The 15,479-nt window shown below is 45.0% G+C and overlaps 1 protein-coding gene across 2 annotated transcripts; it reads left to right on the top strand.

The window, feature by feature from the left end:
- The first annotated feature begins 437 nt into the window (after positions 1 to 437).
- Positions 438 to 8,136, top strand: FAM110C (family with sequence similarity 110 member C). 2 transcript variants are annotated; one of them, XM_032172299.2, is made up of 2 exons: positions 438 to 1,503; positions 5,328 to 8,136. In XM_032172299.2, the coding sequence occupies exons 1-2, from the start codon at positions 558 to 560 to the stop codon at positions 5,345 to 5,347; spliced, it is 966 nt and encodes a 321-aa protein (XP_032028190.1). In that variant the 5' UTR covers positions 438 to 557; the 3' UTR covers positions 5,348 to 8,136. The 2 variants fall into 2 exon arrangements, with proteins under 2 accessions (XP_032028190.1, XP_058282691.1); XM_058426708.1 differs by having other exon boundaries at positions 455 to 1,559.
- The last annotated feature ends 7,343 nt before the right edge of the window (positions 8,137 to 15,479 follow it).

Here is a 15,479-nt window from a genome sequence, read left to right as displayed (position 1 = left end):
GGGAGGTGGGGGACGTCCCCTCTGCTCCCCGTCCCCGGAAATGCCTGCGTCCAGCAGTGACCTGGGGGATCTGGGGCTGAGCGAGTGGGGGTTCAGAGCCTGCTCGCCCCAGCGTCCTCCAGGCGGTTGGCACAAGGTGAGGGGGGGCGGGGACGGCACCGGGCAGGAGGTGAGAGCCGGGACCCCGGACGCGAGGTGAGGGCGGGCGCTGGCACCCGGAGAGCGGCGATGGAGGCGGGCCCGGGCAGGAGTGAGGAGGCGGGGACCGGCGGGGACGAGCGGGGATGCGGGGACGCGGCCGGGGCGGGGGCACTGGGCGTGGGCGGGGCCGGTGCCAGTTGGTGTGGGCGGTGAGGTCGGGAGGGGCGGGAACTGGGGAGATTCGCCAATCGGTGAAGACTCCGGTTCTCCCCAACCCCAGGCCTGGGCAGCTGGGCACTGGGGCGCCGTTCCCCACCCGGCGCGGACTTCGGAACCGGCCCGGGGACTGACTGGCTCTGCCACTCGAGCGCGTCTCCGCTGGACCCGGAACCCGGGTCGGTCCATTCCCCGCGAAGATGCGCGCCCTGGCGGCCCTGACCGCGCCCCCGAACGAGCGGCTGCTTCCCCGGGACCCCGCGGCTCCCCGGGACCCCGACGCCGCGCGGCCGGCGCGCAGGAGCGCAGTGGAGAGGCTGGCGGCGGATCGCGCCAAGTATGTGCGGAGTCGGCCGGGGACTGGCCGGGGCGTCGCTTCCGAGGGCAGCGGTCCGGGGGCGATCAAGTGCCCGGGAAACGAGCCTGGGCCCCCGGCCCGCACCCCGGCCCCGGTGGCGCGCAGGGCTATTGCGCGGAAGCCATTGAGACCGGACTCGCTGGTCATCTACCGGCAGAAATGCGAATTCGTGCGAGGACCGGGCGCCGACGGCCCCAGGGCGAGCCTGATGAAGAAGCTCTTCCAGGGGCAGGGTAAGGACAAGGCGCCGGTGCCCCGGACGGGAGACGAGGGCAAGGCCGGGAAGCCGGAGACCGTCCCGACCACGCCTGGCCCCGCAGCGGACCCCGCACCCCCCGAGGCCCCAGCCCCAGCCCCGCGCTCCGCGGCGCCCCCCAGTGTCCCGGCCGCGCCCCCTGGCCCAGAGCCGCGGGTGGTGAGGCGTCGGGGGCTGCAGCGCTCACAGTCGGACCTCAGCTGCCGCCACTCCGCTGCCTTGGCCGAGTCTGACACCTTCTTCCAGTACTGCGGCCTGGACCCCGAGGTGGTGGAGGCCCTGGGGAGGGAGAACTTCACCGCGGAGTCGGACTGTGTGACCCTCAAGGTGCGCAGCGTGAGCGTCGCCACCTCCGGCAGCGGCTTCTCCCGGCACAGCGGCGGCGACGACGACGGGCTGCAGGAGGAGGAGCTGATGGAGCAGGTGCCCAGCACCACTTCGGTCATCGAGAGGAACGCCCGCATCATCAAGTGGCTGTACACCTGTAAGAAGGCCAAGGAGACCCCCAGCCAGGAGCAGAGCCGGACCCGAGGTGTGTGCCCAGAAGGCTGGGGGCGGGGCTGGCCGTGTGCGGGGCTGTGAATCTTGGTGAGTGTGACCGAACTGGGCGATGGCCAGTTACAGCTGATGCTTAGAATTGAGCGCGATTTTGAGCTACAGTGTGAAAGAGACCCAAGAGACAGGCACAGAGGCTTGTGAGTTGAGCCCCCGCTGCTGAAGAGCAGAAGGTACCAATCCAGGTACCTGCAGGTCCAGGCCCTTAGGAGTCCGCTGCGTCTGGCTGCCTGGAAAGGCAATTCTGCAAATTAACATGTCCCATTTGGCTTATTATTGTGAAAACAGGAGAAATCCAAAATGCTGCCAGAAAGCAGTTTTACACCCCTAGTATTCTTTCCTGAGCTGAAAACAGCTTGAGAGCCCGAGTTCCTGAGTTCATTGACCTGTGCTGTGGGCGGTCCTGATGTTTGACTGGAGCTGACCAGTCCCCCTGCAGCCCTAGGTAGGCGCTGCTGTGTTACTGGAACAGAAAGGAAGGCTCCCTGCACTTTCCTGGAGGCCTGTGCTGAAGTGGTGAGAACTTCATAGGATCTTGTCAGCACTTTGGCATTCACTTAGCAACAAAAATCTTTATTTGGCTAAATTATATTTAAATTGTTTTGAGAGCTTCAGTTTTTTAAACTGGGGAAATTGGACTAGATTGTAACTAGAGTCTATAGTTTATTTGCCTCTGATGATACTACAGGAAGTAATTTCCCTTTGGACAACCAGTAGTGCAGGATTGACCTCGAGCTCTTTTTGCTTTTCACGGGGGAACTAAAGAGTGCTGGTCCTCACTGTTACCCTGCTCTTCCCTATGGGCATCTTGGAAAGTAGTGAAGAGAAAGTACCTTTTCAGGGCTCTCTTTGAGAACCAAGAATTTAAACATTGCGACATCTTTTTTTTTCCTCTTACCCTTCAATGACAACTTGCTATAAGTCAATTTTAAAAATCATGAGATGAAATTATTTTCTGTCATTGTGATAAACTAATTGAAGATGCATGGCAGCCTGTAGAGTTTGGGGGAGGCTGCCCAAGAGATGTTCGCACAGGGCTCACATATGTTTGACGGCTAAAAATATCTCCAATAACTTCTCTGGCTATGACTTTAGTATAGACATGAAAACTAATGAGAAGAAGATAATTCATTCTTTTTCTTGAACTTAGAAGGCTCAGGACTTAAGTTCTTCCATAATTTATAGAAGATTTGTGTTTTCCACTAGCCTAAGTCCCCAAAAAATATATATAGGCAAAGTTCTAAAAAGCAAACAATCATTAATTTCTAGTTTTCACAAATTGTCTTTTGGATCTGAGATGAATGAATGCTGGCAAGGGTATTTCCATGACGGCACCATGTGTAGGGCAGGAGCTTTGGAGAGTGGCCATGGTCCGTGGAGGGACACTGTCTGGTGGATAGAGCACTAAACCAGAATTAAGGGCCTGTCTTATGTTAGCAAGTGATTCCTGCACTGTAGACCAGGCGTCCTTTGTCCATAAAAAGAAGGGAGATAGGCAGATGGTTTTCAACCTCTACATTTTCTAGTCTGTGTAGTAATAATCTGTGTTGCATGATTGAAACCCAGAAATAGAAAACAAACAAAAAAAAATTGTCTATTGAAATACATGAGAAGTAAATTTATGAATAAGCTCCCTCCAGGTAGTCAGAGCATGTGCAGGCAGTAGGTAGACTTGGTGGCATAAATAGTGGGGAGGTAATAATATGGCATACAAATGAAACCAAAATAAGACCTGACAAAATAAAAATAAAAGCAGCCTGCTCTGATCCCTCCAGACCCAGGCTGGTTCCCATCTCGAATTAGCCAATGTCAAAATAGTGACCTGAATGAGAATTTAGTTGACTTCACAGACTAAATCCTAAAGACCTTTTAGGCTTGGACCTATGAAAAATATAAGAAGTTTAGTTAGTTTGTGAGAACTTTCATTTTTATGACAAAGAGAAATAGTTGAAGGAAGAGGGAAAGTGAGAGCAGAGCAGGTTTGGGAAGGCACTAAGGATGCAGGCAGGAAAAAGCCTCATGGGCTTCTTCCTCCTCTCATGTCTCCCTCCACCTGAATCCCGTTTGTTCCAGACTGGAGACAATGGCAACTGTCTTCTGAGAAGTTTCACATTATTTCTCAGAGCAGGGCCACAGTCCCACAGAAGCTACCCCAGTTTTTATATGGAATTGGCAGTCACCAGCACTATAAAGATTTTCTTTACTAATGTACTTCCCTAGACCCAAAACAGCATTGTATCTTTGAAATTGCAATGCAGAGACTTACTGCCCGGCTACTGGGGGTAGGGGCTATGAAGAGAACAGAGCTGTGTGGGCTTTCTCCAGATTACTGGAACAGTGTCTGCTCGTGACCTCAGCCCCTTCACAGCTCCCCACCTCCCAGCACTGGTGTTCCCACCGGAGGAGACCAGCAGGGAACGCCAGGACAGAGTGTGAACACCTGGTCAGTGGGGCGGTCCTCTGACTTCCTGCAGAAGTCCCTTGTTCTGAGACCAGTTTCGCAACTTCTGGAAGATGTGGAAGCAGGAATTTAAGCTGTGCTTTTTCTGCTGAAATTTATAAGTATTCATTTTAGGATTTCTTGAAAGATTCAGAAAACTTGAGATGAACAAATATAGGTTTTCTAAGTGAAAGAGAAAACAAGTATATTTAATTTGGAGGTTTTTGTCCTCTTGGTAGATAGAGATTTATAAATTATAATAAAAGTGTCTTAATTATAATAGAACTAAATAAGTTTATAAGTTTCTTGCCCCGTGGGGTAAAGATGATTGCTTTTCAAAACTGAGACTATCAGAACTGGGCAATGACTCATATAATCTGCACACAAGTCCACTGGTGAACCCATGACTAATAGTTGGTTGTACATGGATAATTTTGGTATTCTGTTTCCCAGAGCTTAGTTTATGAAAATATCTCTTTTATCTGCTGTGATGTAGTCATCTTCCTGTCTTTCAATTCATCAAACTGGGGACTTGCCAAAATGTAGATCTTTCTGGTTTTCTGTTTTGCATAGAATATATAAGTTGCTGCTTTTAATACTGGCATAAATAACTTGTCCTTTGGGAGATTAGGGATAAAACATTGCTTAATTTCAAGGCAAAAATGTTCGGACAATTCCACAGCTATCTTCACATTAATCCTTGACGCAAATTAAAAAGAAGTACCTGTAGAAGTCCACTGAAAGCTCCTGGAACAGAGTTGTGTCTCATATTTGCAAAGACGCAGAAGAAATAAACCCGGAACATCCCAGCTTTCTTTTCTTTTCTTCTTTGACTATTCTGGGAAGCTATGCAACTAGGAGCACATTTTAGGTAAACAAGTGGCTTGAGTAGCCATAAGGCCACTCTTCCCTATCGTGTGACCCGCACCTGGGCCTTTAAGAGATATTGGTGTTTGAAAAGGGAGGAATCTGTTTGACCTCAGATATTTAGTTCAACTGCCTGCATTGCTTCCTATTTTGTTGTCCAACTCTGCAGTAGTTAGCACTGGCCTTACCAACATTTAAAGAAGTTTTCTTTACTGCCCCATGAGTAGTTGGAGGCAAAGAGAAATTTTTAAAGCCCAGAAAAAGGCCTGCAGGGAGATGGAATTTGTTCTGCCAGAGAAACGAGATGATAGCTGTATTTAATAAAGTTGCTGACCTCTTGTCAAAATTTAAAATGCAAAAGAAGATGTTTCAAAATGCAGAGAATGTCAAAAAACAAAAACTACAGGGACCAGAGCAGTATAATGTTTAGTTTTCATTATACTAACTTTTGTCTAGACTGGAGTTGATTCACTATTTTTTCTTTTACTCCTCAGGAAGCAAACCTTCCCGATGATGAAGACTTCTTGAAGGATTTCATGGGTGACTTGGGATCCCAGGACCATTTGGCCAGTGTGCCTAGGTGACCACATGATTGCTGTTTTACCAGGAATACAGCATCCCATTGACAAAGCTTAAGTGCTCTGAGAAGGTTTAAAATACTACAGAGAATATGGGAACACAGACCTTGAAATTTAGCTGAGTTGTAACAGCTGAAGCTCTAAGAGGCGTTTTCCTTGTTAGAGGTGAAACTACTGTCACTTCCAGAGGGCGCTGGAAACCATAAAGCTGTTTGGAAATCTTTTTGACTGACTTGCTGACAAAGAGGTACTGTGATGCATTTTAACAATATCTAAGTTGATTTTTTTTTAAATCAAGGAAAATAAAAACCAAGCATGAATGCTATGTGCCCCTTTTGACCATCCTGGGCTGATTAGCATCATTTAAATCAAAGTAATCATAAAAAGGCATATTCTACTTCAGTTCTGTGGTCAAAAAAGAGTAAACACACACACTCACACATGCTGACCCCAACTGCCAGAGCATTACTGCACTATAAATTACGGTTAATTCCCAAACTATACTACTGTTAATCTTATTTAACAAGTCAGAAAGCACTTTTAAAATAACTTGAGGGCTACAAGGTCATTCTATTAATGTCATTCTCCATTTGGGTTGTAGGCATGTGGAAGTACCCATTAAAAGATAAGTTCGAGTTTAAATACTGATAAACAAAGCCTTTTATTGCAACTGGACAGTTTCTGGAGAGTTGGCGGAAGAATCTTGGAGTTTCCTTTGGTCAGATGAATACAACATTTCACTTTTGCAGTGCTATTTAGAATGTACTCCATAGTTCTCTTGTTCCCAACTTCCAAAAAGAACAGAAAACTTTGGTTTACACAGAACACAGGCATCTGAGGCAGGACCTCTTCCCTGCCCTTTGATCTGACTCACACCTCCACCTGTGACGTAATCAATCCAAATTTGACACCAATTCACTCTTTTCTGCAAAGGGCATATTTTGAAACAAGGGACAGCCTGAGGGTGGCTGTAATGAGAATGTTCATGGGGTTTACTGGGTCCCTAATTCTGAACTTGCTTATGATACCCAGAGTAAATAGATTCAGATTCAGAAGCTTCTGAGAAATAACCCAAAGAAAATTTGTTACCCAGACAATTCTTCGAAAGCTTAGTATCAACATATGTCTTTTCAAGAAGAAAATCATTAGATAGAAGAATGTGGAGGGGAGAGAAATGGGTTTCTCATTGATATGATATTTTGTTAACCATTTCATTTTGAATTATTCAAGTCTTGGTTAATATTGTATTCTATTTTCGTAACTATTTTACTGTGAGAGTAGGTCATTGGGTTACTTAGATATTTATTTTTACACGGTTATTAGTCTTCAGATAGTTTTATTTTACTTCATGTGATTTTAGTTTTTGTCAGTATAATTTTAAATCATGTTCTTCTTGGTCATCTCTGTGTATATTGTGTAATTGGATTTTCATTGACTGCAAGTGGAGTGTTTGCCTCTCAGTTCAGTACTCAGTACTGTGGTGACTTGTTTTCAAATAAGTCTCAGATACACGTTTAGGGAGCCTTTGCTGGCTGAATATAGACTCTGTCAGGACAGCAGTTCCCCTAACGTAAGAATTTTCACCAATGGTTGCTCTAAAAATGCTGCTATTTTGCTGTTCACTGTATTGCACTTAGTTAAAAAAAAAAGATAATGTCAAAGATGAGAGTAGTTTTTTAAAGGATCTTTTCATATACCCAATTCCCTTATTTTCAGACGTCCCATCAATTTTATATATGAAAGCTTTAAGTAAAAGTGTGCATGCCTTTCTACTGTCAGAACAGGATGGATGCAGCCTGGGGCAGATTTATTTAAGATAAAAATCGTGCAGACTCATCATTCATATCATAGGTGAGAAATATAAAAACAAAATGGTTTCCACTAAAGCCACCAAGATCTTTTAGAAATGTTTGCACCTTTGGTGGTGGCAAAGGAAAAGAGAAGAATTCAGTTGGAGTGAATTCTAGAAGTAGATATCAGAAACAGGGCATGAAGAACAGGGGAACTGGGTGGCATCAGACTCCTAAAGAAGTGAGTTAATTTTCCTTCCCTTCCATTCAGATTCATGCCACAGCTCCATATCTTGAGTATGTGTAAGAGGTGAGTTCTTTCTTCAGCCAGGGGTGGTGGCTCATGCCATTAATCCCAATGCTTTGGGAGGCCAAGGTGGGAGGATCACTTGTGTCCTGGGGTTCAAGGCTGCAGTGAACCATGATTGCACCACTGCACTCCAGCCTGAGTGACAGAGCGAGACCCTGTCTCTAAAAATATATACAAAAAGTAAAACTAAAGAACTTCTTGCCTAAACCTGAATTACCCCAATTTGCTGAGTGACTTTGAGAAAAATCAGACTGTTTATTTCATTCTGGATGAAAAGCTTGCGATTGCTTCCCACAAGAATGGGCAATAGTGACAGCTGCAAGGTACTTTTATTTGTTCATGAAAGAATGACAATTTTTAAAAATGTAATGAAACGTAATGGAATGTTTTAAACTACTGGGCACTGAAACTGGAACAAAAAGGAGGCTTTATTGAACATTGCCCTTTTTCAGTTGGTTCAGAGTTCAGCACTGTGGTTATCATTGGTGATGCCAGAAAACATTAGGAGACTTAGACAATTGCTATGGCAGTTTCTAAACAGAGTTTTTCTATACACTATTTGCAACTGGAGTGCAATATTGTATATTCTGTATTAAAGAAATAAAGTATTTTTATCATTTATTAATACTGATTTATGAGTTTGAGTAAAGCGGCAAAAATTTGAAATGAGAGTCTGCCCATTACAGTTCCTTGCCTTCCGTTTTCTCCCTTTCTTCTTGAGTGTTCTCTCATCGGATTATCAGTAGAAATGAGGGGAAGGCATTCCAAGGCTTGTCCTAGGTGAATGCATGGCACCTGAAATCATTGGCTTTCCTCAAGATGAAACGCAGTCAAAGCAATTTCGAATATTCTGAACTTTGCTTTCCTTCAATTGTTTTTAATTGTTTCATCAGTCTTTTGCTTAAAATATTTTTCTTCATGTTTTATTAACATTGTCATTGGAAAATGAATGGACACAAAGATACAAACAAAAGCACAGTTTGTAATCTTTCTCATTAGCAAATTAAGTGAAGGCAGACTCTTCTTATGGTGGGTTTGCTCTCAGTGTGCACCATGCACCCTGAGGGTGTGGTGGCTTGGGCAGCCGGTGAGTCATGGAAGCCTGATCATCCTTCTCACTGCCCTGGCTGAGCCAGACTCTGACTTCTTGCTCAGTCTTGCAATGGCCTATGCCTAACCCTAGGTAAGAATCCAAAGATAGGCTTGCTTTCTTCTTCCTTTCTTTTTTCTGAGTTGGAGTCTCACTCTGTCGCCCAGGCTGGAGAGCAATGGAGCAACCTCAGCTCACTGCAACCTCTGCCTCCCAGGTTCAAGTAATTCTCCTGCCTCAGCCTCTTGAGCAGCTGGGATTACAGGTGCCCACTACTATGCCCAATTAATTTTTGTATTTTTAGTAGAGACAGGGTTTCGCCATGATGGCCAGGCTGATCTCAAGCTCTTGGCCTCAAGTGATCTGCCCGCCTCGGCCTCCCAAAATGCAGGGATTACGGGTGTGAGCCACTGTGCCCGGCCAAGATGGGCTTTCTTGAGGAGAAGAAATACATCACTTCTTTATTTCTGTGAAGAATATGGACAGATACTCAGCCTGCTGTAGAAACTCTCTTATTGTACCTGTTCAGAAGCAGTCCAAGCATTGGGTGGTGTGGCTTATGTTGCAGAGTTCAACAGCAGCTGCCTTTTCCCTTCAGGTAAACTTGGGGGCTTACACAATGCTTAGGTGGTTACACTTTGCACGTTCATTGATGAATCAAATAGATTTATATAGTATTTAAATATTCCAGGTTACAAATACTAAGCATGAAGGAAATTGAGTGTCTCAATCAGGACCTTATAATATTCGTCTTGGAAGTGGCATGGAGCAGCTGACAGGAGGCAGCACAGAAATCCCAGAACATGTGCTCCTGTCCAGCAATGGCCACCTAATTTTCTCTGCTACAGTGCTTCAAACTCTATGGTTGATTGTCATCTTTTGTTGTTGTTGTTGTTGTTGTTGTTTGAGATGGAGTTTCACTCTTGTTGCCCAGGCTGGAGTGCAATTATGCGATCTCAGCTCACTGCAACCTCTGCCTCCCAGGTTAAAGTGATTCTTCTGCCTCAGCCTCCCGACTAGCTGGGATTACAGGCATGTGCCACTACGCACAGCTGATTCTGTATTTTTAGTAGAGACGGGGTTTCTCCATGTTGGTCAGGCTGGTCTTGAACTCCCAACCTCAGGTGATCCACCTGCCTCTGTCTCAAAGTGCCGAGATTACAGGCATGAGCTACTGTGCCCGGCCGATTGTCGTCTTTATATTATCTCATTAAAAATTGTGATTAAAGTTGAAATGTGATCTGAAGGGGAGACTGTATTAAATCATTAATAACTATTAACTTTAGGTCAAAATAGAATATTAATTTCCTTAGAAAGTGAGAATCTGAACCCCAGGATCAGAGTGGAAAGACCTGGATCCTGCCTTCAGTACACCCTGTTGATTACTCAATGTTGAGCTTAAGGAGGACTCTTAATTACAAATGTGAGAACAGGAAATTACAGAATTGTCTAAACCTAAATCTACTGTCCGCATTGTGATATCAAAACAACTGTGCTATTTATTCAATAGTAGCTTGAATCAAGGCTGTCACTGATGACAACACAAAGAATTCACTCACATGCATATATGGAAGAGCCAAATACTGCACAAGGCACTGGGGGTTCACCAAGCTCCCTGGATTGGATGATGACTTACATTCCAGCAGGGGGGCAGATACTGAGTAAGGAAATAATACATAGATAATACATAGATGGGTGATAGATGACAAAAATCAAGAAAGGGAGGGAGGAGGGAAAGCAACGTGAGGAAATGTCGTGAGCAGTGCCATGAGCCTGATTTATGAATTTATGTGAGTGTGTTAGTTCATGGTTTCTATTTGATGGCCAATCTCTCTGGACCATAAATGAAACCCAAAGTCCAAATCATATAAAAAGAATCAAGCAACAGAGAAGGATAACATGAAAATTGTAAATGGCACTTTTTTCACTGAGAGGTTAACTTTAGTCTCTGGAGGTCTTTCACCCTGAAGCTTACAGCGTTGAAATATAAACAATAAAAAGCAGAACATTCCACAAATGAATCTGCAGCCTGTAGCCTTTATCAGATCATATGATCATTGGTAAGAGACTGCATTCCTTCCTTCGGCTTTTAGAAGAGGTCCACTTCTCAAACTTAGGGAGAGAATAAGAGGAGTCAGCATCGCAAATAAATGATGACTCTCATAGGCCAGAGCAGGCCAGCTGGGACGTGGAGGGGTGTGTTTTCCCTAAGTGGGCTCTGAGAGCTGTCTCTTACACACACCCTTGGAGGCAAACAGCAGGCTCAGGCTGGGCAGATGTTATCAGGACCCGAGGACCCTGTTTTCTCAACCTGCTTGGCAAGTCATTTCCACAGTTCAGAAAGGGGGAGTGTCTGCCAAGTGCCCCCAGTGCTCTCATGCCGTTTCCCTTCCAGGTGCCTGAGGTGCTAAGGAGAGACCAATGTAGGCATCTGGGAAGGTGGGCAGGTACGACTCAGCCAGGACCAGACTGTTATGGCCAACAGTGATGTGAGAAATCATGACATTCAACCCTCATCTCCTAGGAGGAACCTTGGCCCAAAGCTCACACAGCTGCCCAGTGTGCCAAGGCCCAGAAGGGGACCCCTGCTTCTGTGCAGTGTCCATTTAGGGGAACCCCGCCTTGGGTAGGGGAACATTAGCAGGGTGGCCAGCTTTCCCAATTTGCCCAACAATTTCTAGTTTTAACACTGAGTCCTGGGAAAACTTTCCTTCCCCAGCCAGCTGGGAAGGTGCACATTTCCTAGAGGAAGGCTTGACCAACAGACATCTGGATGACCTGTTCTTGACTTCACTTTAGCTCCCACTTCTTGAGGAAGCTAATGACAAAACTACTGTGAGCACTTGAGCATCTTAAGTGCTTGGTCTGGCAGTTTTATTCTTGTTCTAAATTAGGGCAGCTTAGAACATCGCCTCCTTGGTGGGGAAGACCATGTGGTGAAGATTGAGGACAGTTAGAAGTTTCTCTGACATGGGCCAGGCACAGCGGCTCATGCCTGTAATCCCAGCACTTTGGGAGGCTGAGGTGGGTGGATCACTGAGGTCAGGGGTTTGAGACCAGCCTAGCCAATATGGTGAAACCCCATCTCTACTAAAAATACAAAAATTAGCCAGACATGGTGGTGGACACCTGTAATCCCAGCTACTCAGGAGGCTGAGGCAGGAGAATCACTTGAACCCAGGAGGCAGAGGTTGCAGTGAGCCGAGATCACACATTGTACTCCAGCCTGGGCGACAAGAGCAAAACTCCATCTCAAAAACAAAACAAAAAAAAGTTTCTCTGACATGAAGTAAGTGGATGGAGCCAAGCTTCAGTTCTGCACCTGGGAGAACCTCCCTGAAAGAACCCCTAGAAGAAACTTGTCACACTCCAGAACGGCAGAAGACAGTGGCCCATGCCAGCAGGGAGCCAGCACACCCTGAGGCATCTTTAGTAACAGGAACCGTACAAGTGCTTTCTGTTTGTTGTTCCGTGTAACCCCATGACCATCTGCAAGGATCATTTTATGTATGAGGGAGCACAGGTGTGGAGAAATCCATTACCTGCTTAGGTCAAAGAACTAGTAAGTAGAAGAGCAAGAATTTGAACTTTAATCTGCCCGGCTCCAAAGTCTGCTCTATTCTTTCTCTGTGCTAGTTTATGAGAACAATTTAATGCCAACCAGAATGCTGAAGATGTCATAACTTCTCAATGGAATAACTGATTCAGCAGATCAAAACCCAAACGCATGGATTCTGATACAAAATGCCACTCCAGAATTACCTGAAGATCCCACGTTACCATCCACTGAATGACTCAGGTGACATGGAGGTACCTTGATGATAAGAGTGCAGCCCCAACATCACACACACACACACATTTTAAAGCAGCATGCAGATTTCCATATTGCAGGACAGGCCATCATGGTTCAGTTTATGTTGATAATTTTATGTAAGATAATATGTGTTTTAAGAATAGCAATAAAGAGAAAATCTGAGGGAAAGCAAACTATTCCAGAGAGCTCAGGGCAGTGCTGGCTAGGGCCACACTGTGGCAACCTGTTGAACTGGCTGACGGCCCATTTGCTGGGGCACAAGTTCCACTACAGAGTTGTAAATTTCAAGTACAACCCCCTCTCGTATATCATGGAATCCTGTCTGGATTCGAAGTCCAAGACCTTCTAGCTCACCTCAGAGAAGTCTAGCAGAACTATGATTATTTCAGTGGTGGCTAATATCGATTTTAGGTAAATGGGAAATGACCACAGTTGTAAAAAGAACAGGAAATCCTTTAAGTTTACTTTGAAGTACTGGAAAGTTCAGCACAGCTTAAGTTCTTTGGGTTTCTTTCCAGCAACAGTGGAAGAAAAGGCCAAGACATGCACATTCCAAATATCTACTTGCAGATTCTTGCATGTGTTCCAAGGCTACACAAATATTACCCTTTTACAGGTGAGAAGAGAAACTGAGCCAACTGTCAACAATTTGTGCAGGCAGAGGCAGGAAGGAAGCATTACTCACCTTTTCCCAGTGGCTTTGGGTTGAGTGAGCAATTCCAGCTTGAAAGTCACAGGAAGTTGTTGCCTCCCTGCCGGCATTACTCAGCATTACACACCTAATGCTAACCCCTATCACAGGGTACATCGACGTTGTCACTATGGCCAGCGTTCCTGGTGTAGTGTCAGGAATGCTGTCAGAGAGCTACAGGTCCTTCTCTAAGGAAGAACATTTTCTAGCAAATATGCATTTGCAACAGAGATTAAACTTGGAACTCTGAAAAGTGTCAGTATCTGTGTACAAAGTACTGTGGGTACACACCGAAGTCGAGGCTCATAGAAGCCAAACATTTTAGGATCATGGAATCACCACAGCAGATCAGAGTAATGTGCTGAGGGGCTGTTGACCTGGAGCACATTAAACGCCACTCAGTTTTCTCATCCGTTAGAAGGTGGCCATGAAGACTGGAGGATGGAGACGTATTTAAAAGCACTGAGCACAAAGGAGGCACCCAATCCATGGTAGTAATTATTATTCTAACCTTATTAGCCCCCTACGAATTCAATGTATACCATTCACTAGTTTGTTTAAATAATTTGTGAAGCAGTTTATATTTTCAAGTTACCATATGTTTTAGCCAGGGTTCTCCAGAGAGTCAGAACCAATGGAATATATATCTCTATCTCTATCTCTATCTCTATCTCTATCTCTATCTCTATCTTATCTCTATCTCTATCTCTATCTCTATCTCTATCTCTATCTCTATCTCTATCTATATCTAGAGAGAGAGAGGGAGAGAGAGAGATACCTGTGAAGGGATTGTTTAGGGGAATTGGCACACTTGGTTGGAGAGGCTAAGGAGTCCCACAACAGGTCATCTGCAAGCTGGGGAACCAGGGAAGACGGTAGCATGGCTCAGTTCAAGTCCAAATGCCTCAGATCCAGGGAAGCAGATGGTGTAACTATCGGTCCAAGGCTGAAGGCCAAAAAGCCTGGGTGGAGGTTGGGGGTCAGGGGTCGGGAGCACTGGTGCAAGTCCTGGAATCCAAAAGCCAGAGACCTTGGAGCTCTGACATCCAAAGGCAGGAAAAGAAAGGTGCCCCAACTCCAGAAGAGAGAATCAGAATTTGTCCTTCATCTGCCTTTTTGTCCCATCCAGCCCCCCGGCCTCCATTGAGGGCCTTAGATGTTAATTTATAGCAATGTAAAATGGACTACTACAGGTCATTTCCAGTAGATGTTCAATAAATGCTGGGTGAAGACTTCATCTTAACTTTAGTTCCTCCACATGTCTGTCACACCCTCATCCCCATGTTTAGTTAACTGAAGGCAAAGGAGGAACAGTTAAAACAAACATGTAAAGTAGGGCTTTCTTCTTCTAGTTTTATCGGGGAATAATTGACAAATAAAAATTGTGTTTATCCAAGGTTTACAATGTAATTACTTCATTTATGTATACATAGTAAAATAATGACCACAATCAAGTTAATTAACACATCACCTCACACAGTTAACTATTGTGTGTGTGTGTGTGAGAGAGAGAGAGACGCAGATACGTAAGATCTACTTGAAATTTTTCTTAGCAAATTTCAAGTAAACAGTACAGTATTATTAACTACAGTCGCCATGCTGTACCTTAGATCCCCAGAACGTATTCATCTTAAAACTGAAACCTTGTATCTTTGGACCATCTCATTTCCCGCCCCCCTCCCACTCAGCCCCTGGTAACCACCATTCTACTCTTTGTTTTTATGAGTCTGACTTTTCTAGATTCCACATACAAGTGAGATCATGCAGTATTTGTTTTTCTGTGTCTGGTTTATTTTACTTAACATAATGTTCTCCAAATTCATCCATGTTGCCATAAGTGACAAGATTTCCTTCTTCTTTTCAGAGTGAATAGTATTTCACTGTGTTATATATATATATATAAACACACACACTACATTTTCTTTATCAGTTCATTCATTGATGGACACGGGTAGATTCCACATCTTGGTTATTGTGAGTAATACTGCAATGAACATGGGAGTGCAGCTATTTCTTTGGGATCCCGATTTCATTTTTCTGTGGATAAACACCCAGAAATGAGATGGCTCTTCATTACACTCTGTGAAAGGCCCTGAAAAGCCATCACAACCCTAAGTGAAATCACCGCATTAGTGAAAATAAGCTCTATGTCTCCACCCAACGTTCTCTTCCCATGCTCTTAGCTCTCCTGGTCCGAGTGCCAACGGTTTTCTGTAACTCCAGCTTTTTGCATGCTCTGTTAGCATTAGAAAAGAATTTATATTTAATCAGGAAAGCCAAGCTCAGGCTGTTGCAAATCACCCACTTTGAACAGGCCTGTAATGAGCCTAGACTAGATCCAAGTAATTCTTAAGAGGCAGGTAAAATAATTAA

The sequence above is a fragment of the Hylobates moloch genome, unplaced genomic scaffold (assembly GCF_009828535.3).
Source record: "Hylobates moloch isolate HMO894 unplaced genomic scaffold, HMol_V3 SCAFFOLD_13, whole genome shotgun sequence".
In the NCBI taxonomy this organism is placed as follows: domain Eukaryota; kingdom Metazoa; phylum Chordata; class Mammalia; order Primates; family Hylobatidae; genus Hylobates; species Hylobates moloch.
This window is presented reverse-complemented; position numbering and strand designations above follow the sequence as displayed.

Excerpts from the sequence above, each read along its gene's own strand:
- FAM110C (XM_058426708.1), top strand. The coding sequence starts at position 558 with ATGCGCGCCCTGGCGGCCCTGACCGCGCCCCCGAACGAGCGGCTGCTT.